General features: G+C 55.1%; 1 protein-coding gene and 2 long non-coding RNA genes across 3 annotated transcripts in view; 1 reads left to right on the top strand and 2 right to left on the bottom strand.

The window, feature by feature from the left end:
• Positions 1-19,855, bottom strand: part of RTN4RL1 (reticulon 4 receptor like 1) — a 92,373-nt gene extending 72,518 nt beyond the window's left edge. Inside the window, exon 1 of the mRNA XM_033185139.1 lies at positions 19,350-19,855. Coding sequence (XP_033041030.1) covers positions 19,350-19,362 — 13 coding nt within the window. The 5' untranslated portion in view covers positions 19,363-19,855. The remainder of the gene's footprint in view (positions 1-19,349) is intronic.
• On the top strand, positions 12,288-15,245 carry LOC117067941. The gene is made up of 2 exons (XR_004430902.1): positions 12,288-12,680; positions 13,735-15,245. It is a non-coding gene; the product is annotated as an uncharacterized LOC117067941 (long non-coding RNA).
• On the bottom strand, positions 12,289-18,195 carry LOC117067940. Its single transcript, XR_004430901.1, has 2 exons — positions 18,110-18,195; positions 12,289-12,532 (listed from the first exon to the last, which is right to left on the bottom strand). It is a non-coding gene; the product is annotated as an uncharacterized LOC117067940 (long non-coding RNA).
• Positions 19,856-21,399: the final 1,544 nt, after the last annotated feature.

The raw sequence follows: 21,399 nt of genomic DNA, 5'->3' as shown, positions 1-21,399 counted from the left end.
TTTGCATTATTTTTTAGTAGAGACTGGGTTTGGCCATGTTGACTGGTCTTGAACTCCTGGCCTCAAACAATCCTCCTGCCTCAGCCTTCCAAAGTCCGGAGATTATAGGCATGAGCCACTGTGCCCAGCCTTTTCTTTTTTCTTTTTTTTTTTTTTTTTGAGACGGAGTCTCGCTCTGTCACCCAAGCTGGAGTGCACTGGCCAGATCTCAGCTCACTGCAAACTCCGCCTCCCGGGTTCACGCCATTCTCCTGCCTCAGCCTCCCAAGTAGCTGGGACTACAGGCGCCCGCCACCTCGCCCAGCTAGTTTTTTGTATTTTTAGTAGAGACAGGGTTTCACCGTGTTAGCCAGGATGGTCTCGATCTCCTGACCTTGTGATCCGCCCGCCTCGGCCTCCCAAAGTGCTGGGATTACAGGCTTGAGCCACCGCGCCCGGCCGCCTTTTCTTTTTTTTAATGCGTGCTCAGCTGGGTAGAGGTACAGGAAGAGGTTGGCGATGGGGCCCTGCAAAGATGAAGGGTGTGTTACCCGCCATGCTCTATGGAACACATTGGCTGACCATTTCCAGTGCCGGATGATGTTGGGCAAAGCACTGCAGCTCTCTGAGCTTCAATCTTCCAGCTATGAGGTCCCTTCTAGTGCCACAGTTGAAATCTACAAATATGTCAGAATCACACAAATCCCCTGACCCAAATCAGAAGCAAGGGGTATGCCCCTCCTCATACTCCAGCCACAGTTTTCTGATACCACAAGCCACCCGGATCCCAAAGAAAACGAATGCCTCTGCATACTTTCCTCTTCTGGATCACCCACAGTCAGCTTCACTGGAGACCTAGGCCATGTTCACAGCCCTAACACACACACACACACACACACACACACACACGCACACACACACACACTCCTCCTCTCCAAATAATTGGATGATAGTAATTCAAGTCCCGTCTGGCTGCTTGGGGTGGTGCCAATGGATGTCACCGACCTCTTGCTCTGGCCTCCACCCGGCCAGCTCCCTGTGAAGGCCTTGGCCTCTCATACTGCTCCCCTGCCTCTGCTCAGAAACTCACAAAGTGGGTAGGCCAGGATGCCAGATGCTGGCTGTGGCACGGTCTCTAACAGTGGTCTTGCCAATCTGAGGGTGCTAGCAGATTCCATAATGGAGCATTGTGCAGTCATTAAAACTGAGGCTTGGCTGGGCACAGTGGCTCACGCCTGTAATCCCAGCACTTTGGGAGGCCAAGGCAGTCAGACCATGAGGTCAGGAGTCTGAAACCAGCCTGGCCAGCATGGTGAAATTCCATCTCTACTAAAAATACAAAAGAATTAGTCGGGCATGGTGGCACGCACCTGTAATCCCAGCTACTGGGGAGGCTGAGGCAGGAGAATCGCTTGACCCCGGGAGGTGGAGCTTGCAGTGAGCCGAGATCGCACCACTGTACTCCAGCCTGGGTGACAGAGTAAGACTCCGTCTCAAAACAAAACCAAAAAAACAAACAACACCAACAACAAAAAGCTGAGGCTTGGGCCAGGCTTGGTGGCTCATGCCTGTAATCCCAGCACTTTGGGAGGCTGAGGTGGGAGGATCACCTGAGGTCAGGAGTTTGAGACCAGCCTGGGCAAACTCCATTAAAACAAACAAACAAAGTTATCTGGGAATCGTGTGCACACCTGTAGTCTCAGCTACTCGGGAGGCTGAGGTGGGAGGATTGCTTGAGCCCAGGACTTACAGGCTGAAGCGAAACACAATCTCACCACTGCACTCCAGCCCAGAGGACAGATGAAGACCTTGTCTAAAAAAAAAAAAAAAAGCTTAGAATTACAAACATAATAAAACATAAAATAAAAATTTGACACATTGAAAAAAAGGAATTACCAACATAGAAAGGTGTTTAAGAAATACTGTTGGCCGGGCGCGGTGGCTCAAGCCTGTAATCCCAGCACTTTGGGAGGCCGAGACGGGCGGATCACGAGGTCAGGAGATCGAGACCATCCTGGCTAACACGGTGAAACCCCGTCTCTACTAAAAATACAAAAACTAGCCGGGCGAGGTGGCGGGCGCCTGTAGTCCCAGCTATACGGGAGGCTGAGGCAGGAGAATGGCGTAAACCCGGGAGGCGGAGCTTGCAGTGAGCTGAGATCCGGCCACTGCACTCCAGCCTGGGCGACAGAGCGAGACTCCGTCTCAAAAAAAAAAAAAAAAAAAAAAAAAAAAAAAGAAATACTGTTAATTAAACAAGACGGGTGCATCTGCATGAATGTAGGAAGGAAGCGTAGCCGGATTATGAAATGCACGAACGCCTGGGAGGGAGGAGTTTTCCCACACTTTGCTCTTTGGGCTGTGGGGTTGTAGTGATTTTCTTCTTTTTGCCAATCTGTAGGTTTCCAGTGTTTGCTCCCTGGGTATGCATTTGGGAAGTTCAAAAAAATTCTGTGGCTGTTGAGTCAACCAACCCTCCTCCTCCCTGGTTCTTGAGGCTTTGCAACAGTTGGGCTCCCACCTATCTGCCCTACCACTAACTGATCCGCCACCGCTCCGTGGCACGAACAATGACTGTGGCCTAAGCACTGGTTGCCGTATTGCTCTCCAGCCTTTCCAACCTTCCCGTCAAGCCCCTCTTTCTCTCACAAAGCCTCCCAGGTGCACCTGGTGGGCAGGTACCTCTCCTCCAGCCGCCTTCCCCCTGGCTTGAAAGTGCCTTCCTTATTACCTACACCATCCTTTCACTTATCCGACATGTGGCTTCTCTCTCCCAGCAGGTTGTAAATTTCCTGGGCCTGCAGACTGAGCCTCAGCCCAGGGTTTACTCGCTCCCACCCTGCCTGGAGCACAGTGCGAGTTCATTCAGGAAATGATTGCAGGGCCCAGGGGTTCTAGTCTGGCTGGAACCGATGGTGTAGATGGGGAGAAAAGGGTGATGTACCAATGAGACAGTGACTGAAAAAGACAAGGCTGTACACAGAACTAAGTTCTATGTTGTATGCTGTGGAGTAAAAGGGCAGGGTTCACCAGGCGCAGTGGCTCACGCCTGTAATCCCAGCACTTTGGGAGGCAGGTGGATCACCTGAGGTCAGGAGTTCAAGACCAGCCTGGTCCACACGGGGAAATCCTGTCTCTACTAAAAGTACAAACGTTGGCCGAGTGTGGTAGCTCACGTCTGTGATCCCAACATTTTGGGAGCCTGAGGTGGGCGGATCACGAGGTCAAGAGTTTGAGACCATCCTGGCCAACATGGTGAATCTCATCTCTACTAAAAATACAAAAATTAGTTGGGCGTGGTGGCATGTGCCTGTAATCTCAGCTACTGGAGAGGCTGAGTGAGGCAGGAGAATGGCTTGAACCCAGGAGGCAGAGGCTGCAGTGAGCCGAGATCACACCACTGCACTCCAGCCTGGGCGACAGAGCAAGACTCCATCTCGGAAAAAAAAAAAAAATTAGCCAGGTATGGTGGTGCACGCCTATATTCCCAGCTACTCAGGAGGCTGAGGCAGGAGAACCGCTTGAATCTGGGAAGCAGAGGTTGCAGTGAGCCGAGATCACACCACTGCACTCCAGCCTGGGCGACAGAGCAAGACTCCGTCTCAAAAAACAGAAAAAGGGGCCGGGCGCGGTGGCTCAAGCCTGTCATCCCAGCACTTTGGGAGGCCGAGACGGGCGGATCACGAGGTCAGGAGATCGAGACCATCCTGGCTAACACGGTGAAACCCCGTCTCTACTAAAAAATACAAAACTAGCCGGGCGAGGTGGCGGGCGCCTGTAGTCCCAGCTATACGGGAGGCGGAGGCAGGAGAATGGCGTAAATCCGGGAGGCGGAGCTTGCAGTGAGCTGAGATCCGGGCCACTGCACTCCAGCCTGGGCAACAGAGGGAGACTCCGTCTCAAAAAAAAAAAAAAAAAAGGAAAAGGCAGGATTCACGAGAATCAATCTCTGACCTTTTACTCAAACTGCAGCCTGGGCCACATAAACAGCCGAGAAAGAGAAGCATCTGCCCCTGATGTAACGGGGGATCCCCAGCTCAGCTACTCCTCCTCCTGCCCGCCGCCATAGCTGTTGCTTTGGTCCCTGAACCCCCGGCCAAGTGGCTGATGGACTTGGGACTGACCGCAAGTTCTGGTTCTGGTACTCTCCAAAGGAATCTCGAACCACTCCACAAGGCCGCAACACAGAATGCCGGCCCTGCCCACAGCCCCAGCCACAGAGACAGCCAGGTACTGTAGCAAGAACACCCTGACGCAGGGCCTTTGCACCTGCTATTGTTCCTTCTGCCAGGAGAGCCCTCCGCAGGGAGAAGCAGCTCTAATGTCTGCAGTGCCCTCCCTCACTCCCTCACTCTGCATAGGCGTCTGTTTCAATGTCCATCTATCAGAAAGACTTCCTGCCAATCTCCCTAAAATAACTGCTCTCTGGTCACCCTCTGTTCTACAACTATCAATTTTCTTCAAAGCACTTACCCCACCTGATAGAATATAGTTGTTTAGCTGGGCACGGTGGCTCACACCTATAATCCCAGCACTTTGGGAGGCCGATGTGGGTGGATCACTTGAGGTCAGGAGTTCGAGACCAGCTGGGCCTACATGGTGTTACCCCATCTCTCCAAAAAATCAACAACAACAAAAAAAACTAGCCAGGCACGATGGCAGGCATCTGTAATCCCAGCTACTCGGGAGGCTGAGGCATGAGAATCGCTTGAACCCAGGAGGCGGAGGTTTCAGTGAGCCAAGATCTTGCCACTGCACTCCAGCCTGGGCAACAGAGCAAGACTCGGCCTCTCTCTCTCTCTCTCTCTCTCTCTCTCTCTCTCTCTCTCTCTCTCTCTGTCTAGTTGTTTATTGTCTATTTCTCCACCCCAACTAGAATGTCAGCTCCATAAAAACAGGAAACTTGGAATTTATTTATTTATTTATTTATTTTGAGGCGAAGTCTCGCTCTGTCGCCCAGGCTGGAGTGAGTGGCGCAATCTCGGCTCACTGCAAGCTCCCCCTCCCGGGTTCACGCCATTCTCCTGCCTCAGCCTCCCGAGTAGCTGGGACTACAGGCGCCCACCACCACACCTGGCTAATTTTTTTGTATTTTTAGTAGAGACGGGGTTTCACCGTGTTAGCCAGGATGGTCTCGATCTCCTGACCTCGTGATCTGCCCGCCTCGGCCTCCCAAAGTGCTGGGATTACAGGCTTGAGCCACCGCGCCCGGCCTATTCATTTATTTATTTATTTAGAGATGGGGTCTTGCTCTGCTACCCAGGCTGGAGTGCAATGGTGTGATCACAGTTCACTGCAGCCTCCTTCTCCTGGACTCAAGCAATGCTCTCCCCTCAGTCTCCCAAACAGCTGGGACTATAGGCACACACAACCATGCCTGGCTAATTAAAAAAAAAAAAAAAAGAAGAAGAAAACTTTGTGGAGATGAGGTCTCACTATATTTCCCAGGCCGGTCTTGAAATCGCGGGTTCGAGTGATCCTCCCACCTCGGCCTCCCTAAGTGTTTGGATCACAGGTGTGAGCCACCATGCTCGGTGCCTTGGACTGTATTCATCGCTTCATCCTCAGTGCCAGCAGAAGGCAGGCAGTCAATTATTGTTAAATAACGTTTGTCACATGGAGAGAGCCTTCTATATCCCTCCTGGCTGAGAAGATAAAAGGTGTCCGCTCATCCATGGATACAGAACTGGTCAGTGGTCAGGCCGGGCGCAGCGGCTCACACCTGTAATCCCAGCACTTTGGGAGGCCGAGGCAGGTGGATCACAAGGTCAAGAGTTCATGACCAGCCTGGCTAAGATGGTGAAACCCCGTCTCTACTAAAAACACAAAAATTAGCCGGGCATGGCGGCAGGTGCCTCTAATTCCAGCTACTCGGGAGGCGAAGGCAGAAGAATCGCTTGAACCCAGGCAGCAGAGGTTGCAGTGAGCCGAGATCGCGCCACTGCACTCTAGCCTGGGTGACAGAGCGTGACTCCGTCTCAAAAAAAAAAAAAGAGAATTGGTTGGTGATCATGGTCTGTAACACGGTCCAACAGGAGTCATGACATGGCTGGCTCCACTGGGCTTTTCCTTCTGGGAAATAAAGCTGGGAAAGCCAGGGATCCGAGGCACTGAGCTGTGGGAGGGGAAGGGGAAAGGCGGTGTTGGAGAGCAAGGGGTGGGTGGGTCCTTGGCTTTGGATGTGGGGCAAGAGGAGGAGCTGGTGGGGTGCAGGGAAAGGCCAGAGCAGAGAGGCCAGGAGAGGGACATGGAGGGCTGTACATCCTGGAGCTACTTCTTAGCCTGGAGGCTTTGGGAGTCCAGGTCACTCATCTCCTTGTAATAATCCCCCATTTCCAATGGGCTCCCATGAATCTCTGCAATCAGAATTGGCCATGAAAGCAGAAATACCAGTCCATCAGGGGCAGTGGGCCAATTACGGTAAGATGATCACCATCACAATCTCAAGGCAGCCCGGGGCTAACTGCCGCCCCGCGAGTCACGTGTGAGTGGTAAAATGTCCCCTTTGGCTGGTGCATTCTCTTGAGCATGGCCCAAGAAGTTGCCAGGCCTCTTTCCCTCATCCCTTGCTCGCTGGGGGAGATTCTTTTTACAACCGCAGGCCTGAGCAACACCCCTGGAGCCCTCCGCTGGAGGAGAGGAAGCAGTTCAAAGTAACAAGTCAATTTCACAGATGGGAGCGAAGACAAAAGAGGCAGAGCCTTCTCACCCTAGGCACCACCTGAGCTCAGCTTCCTCTGGCCATTTTATCTCGTCGTGTTTGGTCCGGCCTCATTTAAACATTTCAGATCGCTGAAGCCCAGAGAGCGTCCACCAGAGGTTTCCATTTGCCACAGAATCGATAGTGCAAATTTTGTTCCAAACAAATCTGCCAAGTACAACCCTAAACTTTTCCAAACGAGAGGTTATTTCTTTTCCCAACACAGCGCCTGCTCTGCTGGGCATCCTCTGTGGTCCAGAAGACCAGTCTTTCCACGCCTGCTGGCTTCCTGGGGCCACGAGGAACACAGCTGGGCTGCGGTGAGGTGGCAGCAGCCCTAGGGCCCTGCCCCAGCTACTTAGCCCCCGCCGGAGCCTCAGTATCCTCATCTGTAACTTGGAGCTAATGAGACCTGCGTTTTCTGCTTTTAATGAGGCGTTGCACAGCGAAAATTGCGTGGTAAGACTCTTTTCTACATCCTCCTCACTAAAAATTCCCCATTTCCTCCTGGTTCCTGGTACTGTTTCTATTTTTTCTTTCTCTTTTTCTCCCTCTCTCTCTTTTTTTTTAAAGCCCTAGATTATGATTTAATTTTTCTTATGGTTACAGAATAATTTAAATATTAGGTTTGGGTACTAAGTTTCTTGTGGTCCAATCTATGTGTACAATCATTCAATCAACACTTATTATCCAATCAACTCATGTTTAGTGATCCAACACTTTTTAACCTGATGTCGCTATGTGCTATGTTCTTTTGTTTTTTTTTTTTTTTCGAGATGGAGTCTCGCTCTGTCACTGAGGCTGGAGTGAAGTGGTGCGATCTCGGCTCACTGCAACCTCTACCCCCTGGGTTCAAGCAGTTCTCCTGCCTCAGCTGCCCAAGTAGCTGGAATTACAGGCACCTGCCGCCATGCCCGGCTAAATTTTGTATTTTCAGTACAGACAGGATTCCATCATGTTGGCCAGGATGGTCTTGAACTTGTGACCTCAAGTGATCTGTCCTCCTCGGCCTCCCAAAGTGCTGGGATTATAGGGGTGAGCCTCCACGCCTGGCCTGCTATGTTCTATTTTGTGCAGGATGCTGTTTTAGTGGGGTCCTGATAGGAAAGAGCATTTTCAGATTGAGTGATTTGATGAATAAAGAAGACAGAAGTGCGGGGAATAGGGAAGGCCTAAGAGATAAAGTCAAAACCACCCCCAACACATACAGACCCCCAGGGCTGAGTGAGGGGGAGCTCTTACTGAACTCAGAGGTAGAAAGAGCTGCCAGGAGAGCTAGTGGCAGGGGCTGTGTAGCAGATACTGCGAGGGCCTGCCCACAGCCCTGACTTTGACCATTTCAGCACAGCAGCCTGACTTTCAGCCGCCAGGACTTGCATTTCTTTGCCTCAGGGCTTTCTCTAGCAGCAGAGCTGGCTTTGCTCACCTACAGAGCAGGCCAAATGTGCTGGGAATGAATACCACTACAGGAACAAGACTCAGCCAGTGACCGGTGGGCACTGGAACATAATACCCCAGCTCCCTCACCCTGGAATATAAATATCCCAGCTCCCTCACCCTGAAACATAAATAGCCCAGTTCCCTCACCCTGGAATATAAATACCCCAGCTCCCTCACCCTGAAACATAAATACCCCAGTTCCCTCACCCTGGAATATAAATACCCCAGCTCCCTCACCCTGGAACATAATACCCCAGCTCCCTCACCCTGGAATATAAATACCCCAGTTTCCTCACCCTGGAATATAAATACCCCAGCTCCCTCACCCTGGAACATAAATACCCCAGCTCCCTCACCCTTGAGGTTTGATAACTTTGAAGTGCGGGTTCTAGACTGCATCCCAAAATTGTGCAGCAGGGTTAAGCTCTGGTGCCCACAGTGGTAACTACTTGACCCAATGAGTCCCTGATTGGCCCTCCCACTCGCTTCCTGGCATTTCCTTGGATCATTTCCCAAATAAACTACTTGCTTGAATTTTTGAAACTCAGGCTGTGCTTCTGGGAAAACCTTTGGGCGGCCTTTTGCAGAGGGACACCCAGTGCCCATGGGGACTCACCCTTGGCAGACCCAGCTGGAAGTGGGAGGGTGTGGAAGCCCACTGTTGAACTTGGACAGGCCAACCCTGAAGAACAGAGAGCAGCATGAGGGATCTGGAGGGGCACAGGATGGAGAAGTTCCAGTCTCTTCTTGGAACTCACCACCATCTGGCGGGGAAGGCAGATCATGTAAAAGTATTACCATCGCAACAAGGCAGGCTGAGTACCATGACAGGGCCCTACAGAGCTCTCAGGACCCGCCATTCTCCCCATTCAAGGCATGAAGGGACTTTCCCCAGAAGATGTGTGTAAGTTGAGAGCTGAGGATGGGAGTGCAGGGGAAGCAGCCACAGAGTGTTCTAGGCAGAATGAGCTGCTTGTGCAGATCTTTCGAGACAAAAGAACATGACTCAGGCTGGGCGCAGTGGCTCACACCTGTAATCCTAATGCTTTGGGAGGCTGAGGCAGGCGGATCACCTGAGATCAGGAGTTCGAAACCAGCCTGGCCAACATGGTAAAATTAGCCAGGTGTGGTGGTGTGCACCTGTAATCCCAGCTACTTGGGAGGCTGAGACAGGAGATTGCTTGAACCTGGGAGACGGAGGTTGCAGTGAGCCAAGATCACGCCATTGCACTCCAGCCTGGGCGACAGAGCAAGACTCCATCTTAAAGGAAAAAAAAAAAACAAAACAAAAACAAAAAACAAAGAACATCATTCAGTTGAATCCAAAGAAGTTCAGTAGACCTGGAGCTCAGAGTTCAAAGCAGTGGGGAGAAAGAAGGTCAGAGCTGTGGTGGGGCCAGGAGGAAGGATGTGGCAGGCCATCCCCCTGATGAAAAAGGGAATCGCTGAGGGGTTCTAAGACGAGAGAGACAAGAGCACAGGGCACTGTGGAATTCGGCCACTATGTAAGACCTGGTTTCAGCAAAGGCAAGATAGGAGGCTGCTGGGAGCGTCAGGAGATGATGGTGGCCTGGGCTTGGGTGGAGGCAGAGCAGGCAGTGGTGGAGGAGGTGGGAAGGGTGCCATGGGAGAAGGGTAAGGCTTTGCGAGGGACGGAGGGTGCGGGGAGGTCAGGGGTCAGCTCTTGAGCTGGCGGTGGCTGGAGAGCAATGGTGCCAGATGCCATGATGGGGAAAATGAGGAAGAGGCAATTTCAGACACGCTGGGTTTGAGAGGCCTGTGAGACCACCAGTGAGGACACTGGTGGGCAGGTGGCTCTGGACATCAGAGGCTGGAGATGGGATATCAGGGGAGTCAGCCAATGGCCGGCCACTGCAGCCACGGCCGTGCTGAACGCCCCAGGAGCCAAGCATGGCGCTGCCCAGGGAGGTGCCACATTTGAGAAGTGGCAAGAGGAGGGAAGCTGGCCAAGACGGCCGAGAGGGGCAGCCGTGGAACCACGGAGGCTGCCATCAGGGAAGCCAGGGAAACAGGACGGCCAACAGGGCCAATGCCCCGGAAGGTCAAGGAGATAAGGAAAAGGTCTGTCGGGTTTAGCGTCAAGCCAGAGCAGTGACTGTGGATGCTGGGGAAAAAGCAGGGTTTGCCTTGAGGGGTGAGAGGTGAGAATAAGGAGACTCCAAGTGTGGACAATCCCTTCCTCGATCTGGGCGGAGACAGCCGAGTGGCCGCAGGGGTCTGAAAGGAGGGGATGAAACATCCCACCAGCCGCAGGTGACAGGACTCAAACCCCTTGCCCTGTGGACAGTGGACAGTCTCCTCGTTAACACACAACGCTCAGCACACCCAGTGGTTTCCTATGTCCTGCAAGGAGGGATCACAGGGGATTCCAGAGCCTCTAAGCTGGAGGGGCGGCCTGGGTGGCACTGAGGCCAAAGGAGGAAGCCCTTCCCCCTGGCTCTGGCTCTGATCATGGCCCCCGTCCTGGGCTCTGAAATTAGGTACCATTTGAAAAAACTCCTGCTATTGAAAAACATTTGAAGGCCGGGCGTGGTGGCTCACATCTGTAACCCTAGCGCTTTGGGAGGCTAAGTTGGGAGGATCACCTGAGGTCAGGAGTTTGAGAACAGCCTGGCCAACATGGTGAAACCTTGTCTCTACTAAAAATACAAAAATTAGCCAGTTGTGGTGGCGCGTGCCTGTAATCCCAGCTACTTAGTAGGCTGAGGCAGGAGAATCACTTGAACCCGGGAGGCGGAAGTTGCAGTGAGCGAAGATCGCGCCACTGCACTCCAGCATGGGTGACGCAGCGAGACTCTGTCTCAAAAACAAAAACAAAAAAACAAAAAAACCTTTGAAAGACCATCGATCTAGTCATATTACAGATGGGTAAACTGAGGCCCAGAGACGAGGAGACATGTCTGGGGTTCTACTGAGTCTGCCCCAGAGATGACTGGATGCAGCCCCAGGGTGCCAGCTTCAGCGATCTTTCCACAGCCCCACAGTTCCTGGAAAGGAATGGGCCGTGGCAAGGCCAAAGCCAGGGTTGCCACAGGGCTGTTGTGAGAGGCAGAGTCTGGCAGCGTGTGATGAGAGACAGAGAGACGCAGCGTGTGGCATGGGGCACATGCCAGCGACAGGCGGCAGCAGGCGGGCAGGCGGGCGGCCGGGCTGCGGCGCCAGAGCAGAGCCGCTGTGCCCAGCATCCGGCCTGCCCAGGTGCCCCACACTGGCCATCGAGTAACCTCCCTGGGCCCTGCCTCCCCTGAGGTTGGCCGGCTGCAGACCCCAGGCCCACCTCCACATGTGCCCCTTCCTTCTCCCAGCTTGCTCAGACAAGCCCATGAATAGAACATGAAAGGCAAAACCTTCTGAAAGAAACAGCAGCTCCCTGGTAGCAGTTGTCCCACTAAATGTCAAATGCAGAGCAAGGCTTCTTGCCTTGTGTGCGTCTCACTAATGGAGGCATCTTAGCCTCCATATCCCCATCATCCCATCGCCCTATAAATAAATCATGGTCAGAAGAATGCCAATTTTCCCCCTCAGGCCTCATGAATCTCTCAACATAAGCATATGTAGAGGCCCTCTTCACCATGTGCTGGCTCTGGTGCCCGGAAAGAGATAGCAAACCCTGTGAGGATGATTTTAGAGGCAGAAGGAAACTTTCCTACCATCTCAGTGGGCTGAAAGTTGGGAGCCCAGCTTCTGTCCTGACTTGGGAGAGACTCTTGCTCAATTTCCCACAGACCGACCCTGGCCGATGTGGTTGTCACCATGATGCCACCACCCTCTGGAATCAACTCAGTAAGCTGCCAAAGGCCCATCGCTGGGGGCTGCAGTGGTCTGTCCCCTGGCAGACAAGTCATGAGTCGTGCCCACCCACCCCCTGTGAGGGCGAGCCACACACCCACTCAGCAAGTGTTGTTCCTGACATGTAGCACACACAGCGCTGGCCTGCCCACTCCTGGGAGCCCCTGCCCCCACTGAGTGGCTCACCAGTGTGCCATGGCGCCAAACCCCGCTAGTAGACTGATGGTGTGGGTGCCAACAGAGGCTCTGGTGCACTTGGGGGGTACTGCTCTGCAACAGTGACCTCTGGCACACACACTCCAGGGAAGCTGTTGCGTGCTTTCCCAGGTGTGTTTCTGTACACACACACACACACATGCTATGGTGCCAACTCTTTATTGCTGTGCCAGCACAGAGGCCTCCAGAGTGACTCTCCTGAATCAGATAGCAGGGGATGTTTGCAGTTTCGTTTCCACGCTTCACTGACTGGTTAGACAGTGATCACAGGTTCGGAAGCACGTGCCTCACCACAGCAGAGGAGGCCTCCACTCGGAGGCGGGATTCCACGCTCCTGCACCCTGAGATCGGCAACACTCCCGACCTTGTTTCATCTTCTTTCTTTTCCTAAAGAATCACAGGGAGAATTGACCTCTCTGGGACTCAACTGTGGCTGGAAGGGGACAGGAGAAGCCCTCTCTGGAGGACAGCTGAGCCCTGCAGCTGCCATCCTGCCTGACAGGCTAGGGCTGGGCTGTGGGAAGGCCCCCAGGAGGTAGGGAGCACTACAAGGCTAGAGGGGCAGGTGTAGGTGGAGGAACCGGTGTGTTCCGGGGCTGTGCTAGCAGGTCCATCAGGTCACCCTGGAATGGAAGCCAGGGAGAGCAAACCATGGGCAGGGCTGAGAGCCCAAGCAGAGCCCAGCCCCCAAATAAACCATGGCCCTGGGCCTTTCTCAGAGGATGAATGCAGGCAGGAGGGTTCCTGGCCCACTGTCCCATCTCTGTCCCCAAGGAAGAAACCAGGGCAGCAGACAGAGGTGAGGACTGTGTCTTCCAGACACCAGGGGAGAGGGAGTAGGAGAGGGCATATGAGACAGCAGCTCAAGCCCCAGGGGTCCCAGATCCCTGCCAGAGAAGTTCCTGAGGAACCGCAGAGGGGAGTGCATGGGAACCACCAGCAAGCTCTGTGAGAAGCCAGAAATGAATCAGCAGCACCCAGCGCCCCGCAAAACAAATGTCAGAGAAATCAAGACAGATGGGCACGTGAGACAGTGGAGCACAGAGGTCCAGAGAGCAAGGGGGAGGGTTGGCTTGACAGACAGAGCGGGGGCTGCATCCTGACTCAGCAGTGTGCCGGCTGGGTGGCCCAGGGAAAGGGACTCCAACTAGCTATGCCTCAGTTTCCTCATCTGGAATAAGCACAGACGGATCCTGCAGGGTGGTGGTGGAGGTGGCATGAGATAAGGCGTGGAGCACCCTCAGTGAGGCTCAGTAAACACAAGCGGCTATTGGCAGCACGTGGACAGGGACGGGCAGGTGGGGAAGAGCAGGTTATTGCCTGCTGCCTGTTTCCAGCTAGCATCCATATCTCCTCACAGCAGGCTTGGCTGGGCATGGTCTGTGAAGCCCGAGGTGGCTGTGACTCATTCTAGTGATGGACACCAAGTTAGTGGGCTCCTCTCTCCAGTTCCTCGACATCCCTGGAGGCCCCTGCTCCTGCACCCCTAGCCTTGGAGCTGACGGTTCCCTCAGTCTTCTCCAGGCCTTGGGGGGACCCTCGCGCCAGGGTCCCTTCCTGACTCCTCTCTCTGTCTCACTTCTGCCCAGGGAGGTCCGGCCACTGCACCCCGAGGAAAGGGCTGCTTCCGGCACTCTGCGTGGAGGTCCTGGCTTCTGCCGTCCCTGGAGGCTCCGCTCCCGTTTTGCCAGCTATTTTGCTGCCTCGGCCATCTGTTCCCTCCCTGTCATCTCCTCTCTGCTTTAACCTTAACCACTACTTCACTGCAGATGGTACCAGGCAGTTCCGCTCTCGACATCCTTCACGACGCCTGCCCCTCCTTCTCATCTCCAGCAAGTGAACCACTCTGTCCTTTTTGAAGCCTCACCCCAAAGACATGGCCAGAGCTTGGAGTTGGACTCACCCCACCCAACTCCCCCTCCTCGATGCCATCTGCTTTCAACTCCACCACTGGCCAGGGGCAAACACCTACCCCTTCCCCTGCCTTTTCCTCTTCAGACTTCTTCTCAAACTCGGCCAGGAACCTCTCCTGGCATGGAGCGTGTGTCTGCTCTGGGTGTCTACCTGGTCTCCATCAACAGAGCCATGTAACCGCCCAGAGGGCTCTGGGAGCAAGCTGAGGCAGAGGCCAGAAACTCTGAAGCTCATTCCTGCTGTGGAGGAACCAAGGCTCGTGCTGGGAGTGTGGGTCATGAACAGTTTCCCTGTCGAAAATGGACCTGAACACTCTGCAGTAAGGAATTGTTTCCGTGCTGGCATGGTGGGAACTGAACCAAAACACTTTTTCTGTGTTGTCTGAGCTCACAGGAACATTGCTCTGCTGTCCTTGCTGTTATTCTGGCTACTGGTGAGAAAATGCATGCATGGGCTTTACTTAGCAACTCGCTCTGCCTCTCCTCTCTGTCAGGGTGCTCCCCTAAAATCTCTCCTCTTGGCTTCTTTTTTTCTGGCATAAGGACCCAGAGCTCTGAGGAGAGCAGCAGCCCAGAAGCTCCTAAGGAAAGAAGCTGTTTTGGTGAGATTGGTTCCACCAGGCTACCTGCCTTGATTGGGACAGAAATGGGCTGGGAAGACCGAAATCTGACTTCTGCGCCTGGATTTGGGCTAAAAAGTCTCACAGCCTGATAAGGGCTCTTGTATCTCCCCTCTATACTTCCTCTGCAGCAGAAAAGAGTATCTTGGCCGTCCATGGAACACTCTTCTCTCCCTCTCGCCACTGAGGCTAAGGGCAGCGATATTACTAATAGCTCCAAGTCTTGGTTGCCCCCAGAGAGAGGCAGAGATGTAGCCTGCCCACATCTGGCCACATGAAGGCTCTCCAAACACCTAGGGGAGCTCTGGATTCAAGTCAAGCAACCATCTGACGCCACCACGGTCCCTCCTTCCCTTTGCCTTCCCTTCTTTCCACAAAAGAGAAGCCCAAATCTGCCACCAGCCCAGCCCATCTGCCCATGGAAACCAACGGAACCAAATGCATCTTGCTGGGTTGCAGGCCTTAATCTAGCTCTTGCTGAATTATTCAGGGATGGCATTAACTTATAAATGAGTGTGTTTGACTGATTTTTGTGGTTGATGTACAGATAAATTCTAATGAAAGACAGTAACAAGATTTTAAATTATTAATTAGACTGCCACTTAACAAAGCCTATTTGGCACTCTGTTTTCTTGCTTAACAAGACAAAAACTTTAAGGAAAGGTCCTGTATTAGCCCAGAGGCTCTTGATTTGCATTCTGTTTTTATAGCTCTACACATGAAAAGCACGGGTCCTGACCTTAGGTAGGCCACTTCTGGCAAAGCAAACCCCCCAGCAGGCCGCCCTTCCTTCCTGGATGTTGCTGGGTGGCTTGGGGCCTCGCTTGCCCTCCTGCCTCTCACCTCTTAACCAGAGGCTTGCTTTTAATATCCCTGGTTTTGCCGGCTAGGCCATGAGATGGAGAAGCAGGGAGGGCAGCTGCTGAAGCCTTCAGCTACCAGGACTGTCAGCAGCTTGCTCCCACTGGGGCTGTTCTAGTTCACAGAGGTGGGGCTGTGGCCAGTAGTCCTTTCATTAAGAGACGCAAGGCAGTCCCCCCAGTCCTTCCAAAATGTCGTGCCAGGGGACAGCTTTACTAGGACAACTAGGAATCAGAAAGATGATCCTCATGGCCCAAGGTCTGTTCCTGCCTTCCTCCTCCTCTGGGGCTTCATACCACTGGACTCCTCACTGCACAGGGCACTCCATTATCAAGACCATGAGCCCTGCCCTTTGCAGAAAGATAAGGGTTTTCTTCTCTTCCCTCCTCCCCACAGGATCTAGGGAAGGCTACTCTTTCTTCATCTTTCAAACCCTTTTCAGAATCATAATTAAATTATTACACTCCCTCAGGTCCAGGACCCCACATAGGGCTCTGCATATTATAGGCAAGAAAATAGCAAGATCTATCTAAACACTTCCTATATCTTTCTTTCTTTCTTTTTTTTTTTTGTAGATGGAGTCTCGCATCTTTTCCCGGGCTGGAGTGCAGTGGCGCAATCTCAGCTCACTGCAACCTCCGCCTCCCGGGTTCAAGCAATTCTCCTGCCTCAGCTTCCCAAGAAGCTGGGATGACAGGCATGTGCCAGCACGACTGGCTAATTTTTGTATTTTTAGTAGAGATGGGGTTTCACCATGTTGGTCAGGCTGGTCTTGAACTCCTGATCTCAAGTGATCCTCCCAACTCGGCCTCCCAAAGTGCTGGGATTACAGGCATGAGCCACCGTGCCCAGTCTGTTTTTTGTTTTTTTTTAATAGCGTCTGGCTTTGTCCCGCAGGCTGGAGGGCAGTAGCACAATCTTGGCCCACTGCAGCCCCTACCTGTTAGACTCAAGTGATCCTCCCACCTCAGCCTCCCAAGTAGCTGGGACTACCAGCATATGCCACTGCACCTGGATAATTTTTTAAAATTTTGGCCAGGTGCGGTGACTCACACCTGTAATCCCAGCACTTCGGGAGGCAGAAGTGGGCGGATCACTTGAGACCAGGAGTTTAAGACCAGCCTGGCCAACATGGCAAAACCCCATCTCTACTAAAAATACAAAAAATGAGTCAAGCATGGTGGCGTGCACCTGTAGTCCTAGCTACTTGGGAGTCTGAGGCAGGAGAATTGCTTGAATCTGGGAGGCAGAGGTTGCAGTTAGCTGAGACGGCACCACTGCACTCCAGCCTGGGCAAGAGAGTGAAACTCTGCCTCCAAAAAAAAAAAATTTTTTTTGTAGAGATGGAGTTTCACTCTCTTGCCCAGGCTGGCCTCGAACTGGTCTCAAGTGATCCTCCTACCTTGGCCTCCCAAAATGCTGGTATTATAGCCATGAGCCACCGCACCTGGCCTCCTATATCATTTTTGCTTGGAGACTTTGGGAACAATTCTAGAAGCAGACACTTGAATGGCCACCTCCCTGGGCATTAGCCTCAGGCATGCTTTTGGCTTTGGGCACCTACCTAGTATCCATACAGAGAATCTGAGTGTCCTATACAGGTGTGCAGAAGAAACAAATCCAAAGGATCAGGATCTGGGGCCAAGAGAGAAAACTGCTCGCCCAGGAAAGAACCAACACAAGTCATCTGTCCACACAGTGTCCTAGGGGCGGTCTCCAGGTCCCCAGGGCGTCTCTTCTCTGCTTCCTTTGGGCCAATTCAGGTGGAAACCTATCGGTAGAACCTCTTCAGCCAACCAGGCTGTGCGGGAAGGAAAAAACAGCCCGAGTAGCAAACACATGTGACTGCTAAGCCTCCAGTGGCCACCTCTTGTGCAGGGTCAGGAGGCTCCCCGCCCGGGGAGCCGCCTCCACAATGCAATGGGCTCATCCATAGCTGGGTCTTTGGCTAGCCAGGATGGGAGAGAAAGGCTCTTGGAAGCTGATGGAGCCTCCCTGGGCACCTAAACCATATAAATAAAGTGCGTGGGCTGCTTGGTGGCTCATTTTTAACTATAAACTACCAAAAGACAAAAGACCAGAAGGGAAATGAGATGTCAGTTCCTCTCCATTATCCCTATCACAGACCCACAGCCCAGACATGGCGGCCTCTTAGAGGTGCCCAGGAAGCCTTCCCGACTGGGGCAAGTTTGCATGCTCCAGGCCCAAGTTTCTCAGACCTGGGCTCGTGCTCACCTCTGTAAAAAGCACCTTCTCTGGGCAAAGACACTTTGGCCAGCACTGCTCGGTTGCTGAAAGGATTTTTTGTCCCTTTCTGCAGGGAAAAGGAGCATCTGGGGTGTGTCTGCGAAGCGGTTTCTCCAACTAGCCCCAGAGACTCTTCCACACCACAGCGAAGGCAGCCAGCGTTTCCCCTCCCTGCACTGCACCGACCCACGTGGAGGGCACAAGTCATACACAAGTTTGTGACTCTTCCAAGACGACGGGGCAACTCAGCTTCCTCGGTCGGCCCAAGCTGCGACCACCAAACGGCCTTTATCGCCCACCAAAGGCCTGGTTCCTCCACCCACCTGTCTGACCTGCTTATATCTGGGTCTCCGCCATCACCTCCACATCTGCTTCTCTCCGCCCATCTTAGGGCTTCGCTTCCCCCCCCTCCCCCACCTCCACCCCCTCCCCGTGCGCGTTTTCTCCTTCCCCATCCTGCTGTGAGGTCAGAATCCTGTGCTTACGACACCTCGGTCTGTTGCCATGGAAACAGGGGCGGATTAAGGCTGGAGCGCGGAGCGCAGGGATCAGGCCCCTCCGCTACCTGAGCTCCCGCCTCAGCCGGCTCCCGCAGGGCCGGGGCAGCCAACCGCAGGCCCCGCGGCTTCTCAGCCTCCCGGCCGGGCCAGGCGCGGGGGGATCCCGGCGGGGCGCCACAGCCCGCTCGGACCTGGGAGGGGAGAGGCAGACGCAGAGGCTGGAAGAGCTGGTGGCGGGGCCCGTGGGCTCCCGGCGTGATCACTTGCCCTCCCAGGGCCCAGGGGACAGCGCCCAGCGTGGCAACCACGTGGGGGCGCGGCGGGACTTCCCCGGTGCCCGCACCAACTTTGCCGCGCTCGGTACCGGGCCGGGCTGCCGGGGCGTCTAGCTAAGGTGGTCGCGAAGCCAGCTGTCCTCAAGTTGAGCTGGGCACCGGTCGCGCACACTGGCGGCACGGCCTTCGCGTCCCTCCACTCCCAGCATAAGGAAAGTTTGAGGAACTGGACATCAGGCGCTGGCTGCTCCCCACCCTCAGCAGCTGGATGCCCAGAGCCCATCCCTGGGGATCAGAGCAGGACTGCAGAGAAGACGTCCGCGTCCGGGCCTCGTCTGGGGAGCTAGGGCGCGCGGGGAGCGCCCGGGCCGCGCGGTCACTGACCGCTGGCTGCACAGCAGCGCCGTGCGGACTCGGCCTCCACAAAGCGGCAGAAGCAAGGGCGTGTGCCCGCGCAGGGGATGGAGCCTGCAAGTGCAAAACTTTATCACAGCAAAGCAAAGGTCCCAGGAGGCCGGCTCCGCTCACTCTGGTCTCCGACTGACCCCTCCGGGCCTGATCTCTAGGCCTGGCCACTCGATCCATGGAGCAAACCCCGTGTCTCACAACTGGCCACCGACGGGAGCTGAGCCCCAGCAGCAGCCCCTCGGCGGGTGCGCCCGGCGAAATCCATCAGCCCGCCGGGGGCTACTTCCCGGACCCGGAGCCCCGGCGCCGGGCGGCTCCCGGGCTCACGGCTCTTTCCTGAGCGCATTCAACTTCAACTTGCCCCTGCGGCTCCAACTCACCTTTGCGAAGCATGTTGGCCACGGGGCCGCCGCTCCGAGGTCGGCCTAGGCGCACTCCCTCCCGGGGTCCAGATTCAAATCCCTGGGCGCCAGCTGCAGCTAATCCGAGCGCGTCGAGGCGGGGGCAAGCCGGGGATCCGCTCGTGCCCGGTGGCCCGGCCCCTCAGGGGCATGGTGAGCTCCAGCCCCGCGCCGAGGACACCGGCGCCAGCAAGCAACCGTGGTGCTGCCCGGCAGCCCCGCGCGCTTGCTCAGCCCCGGGGCGAGTGGCTTGCTCCGCGGAGCCGGCGGCCTGCTTCTGCCACCCGAAGCACTTTGCAGGCGGTTTTGAGGGGGGACGCCGCCCCCTGGCCGGCCGGTCGCAGCCCCCTCCTCTCCGCCCCCTCGGACCACCGCCGCCTCGGCTGCTGCAAAAGGGCGCTTGCACGCACCGCCGAGCTCCGGGGAAAGCACCCGGCGCGCGTTTGCAGGACCGAGCGATCGGCGGAGCGGGGCGCCTCCCTTCCTCCCCCCCCACCCCGGCTTCCCCCTCCTCTCCTCCTCCCTCCCTCCTTTGCTCGCTAGCTCCCTCCCTCTCGCTCCGCTCCCCGCCCCCGCTCACGGAGCGCCTCCCATACAAAATTTATGAAAGTGCTCTCAGCTCGCAGTGCCGAGCGCCGTCCTATTCCCAGGGCAGCAGCGCTCAGCCGCGCGGCGCCGCCTCCCAAGGTGTTTTCACTGCACCCGCCCCCGGGGAAGATCCTCCGCCAGCGTCCGTCCAGGCACCTGCCCCAGTCCCGAAGCCGGTCCTCGGGCCACTCCACGCCCCTCCCCGGCCCCGCGGGCCTCCCGGAGCCCGAACCCGCAGCCCAGCCCCCGTCCGCTCGCCCTTCGCGGCTGGAGGTCATCGGGAGAGGCGGCTGGGACGCGAGGACCGCCGCCCAGAGTCTGGATCGCGAGTCCGCTCCCTGCCCCGTCTCCTCCCTGGCCAGCGCCCCTTCTCCCAGTCTCGACGGCTCTTCCCCGCACTGAACAGCTCCAGCGAACCCGGCTGCCCCGCACCCCGAGTCCCAGGACACTGTTCTTTTGTGGGGAGAGGAGAGGAGCAAGCCATTCGGGAAGGGTCAGCTGCAAATTCCAGGGAGAAGGAAGGGCCCGTGCGGGCTCAGGTGGGCTGTCTCCGCCTGGGTGGGGTGGGGGGGGGGTCTTTGATCTCCCTTGGTCCACACAGACCCCTCCAGGGGTTCGCGGAAAATAGAGGAGACGCCCCTTGGAAAGTGGGTCCCGCAGGGGCCTGTTGGGCGAGGGAAGAGAAGATTCGGGCCAGGCGAGATCCTGGGTGGAGGCGGCACCCCCTGCTGGCCTGGGATCAGAGGGATTCGCAGCGAAGGGAAAGTGGATGGACGAAGGCTCTCATTCAACACACATGCACCCAAGGCTCAGCATGTGTGGGGCACCGCTGTGGCTAAAACTTCAGCAGACGAAAAAGGCTTGTCTTTGCCCTGTCCTCAAGGAGTTTCCTTTTTTTTTTTTTTTTTTTTTTGAGACGGAGTCTTGCTCTGCTGCCCAGGCTGGAGTGCAGTGGCGGAATCTCAGCTCACTGCAAGCTCCGCTTCCTGGGTTCACGCCATTCTCCTGCCTCAGCCTCCCAAGTAGCTGGGGTTACAGGCGCCCGCCACCAGGCCCGGCTAATTTTTTGTATTTTGAGTAGAGACGGGGTTTCCCTGCGTTAGCCAGGATGGTCTCGATCCCCTGACCTCGTGATCCGCCCACCTGGGCCTCCCAAAGTGTTGAGATTACAGATGGGAGCCACCGGGCCCGGTTGAGTTTCCATTTTAATAGGGACCAAATGAGAAAAGTCCAGAGAAGCTGGGAAGATGGTGCTTAGAAGAAAACAAGCAGAGTATTATTCTGGAGCTGACACAGGTAGGGGTGGCAGTGAAGGAAAGTTGCTCTGAGCAGGTGACATCCAAGCAGAAATCCAACTGAATCCCTCCTTGTAGGAAAAGGTGACATGATAGGAAGGTCAAAAAGAAGGTCAGGGCCGGGTGCGGTGGCTCACGCCTGTAAT

Source organism: Trachypithecus francoisi, unplaced genomic scaffold, assembly GCF_009764315.1.
Source record: "Trachypithecus francoisi isolate TF-2019V2 unplaced genomic scaffold, Tfra_2.0 Lachesis_group20, whole genome shotgun sequence".
In the NCBI taxonomy this organism is placed as follows: domain Eukaryota; kingdom Metazoa; phylum Chordata; class Mammalia; order Primates; family Cercopithecidae; genus Trachypithecus; species Trachypithecus francoisi.
This window is presented reverse-complemented; position numbering and strand designations above follow the sequence as displayed.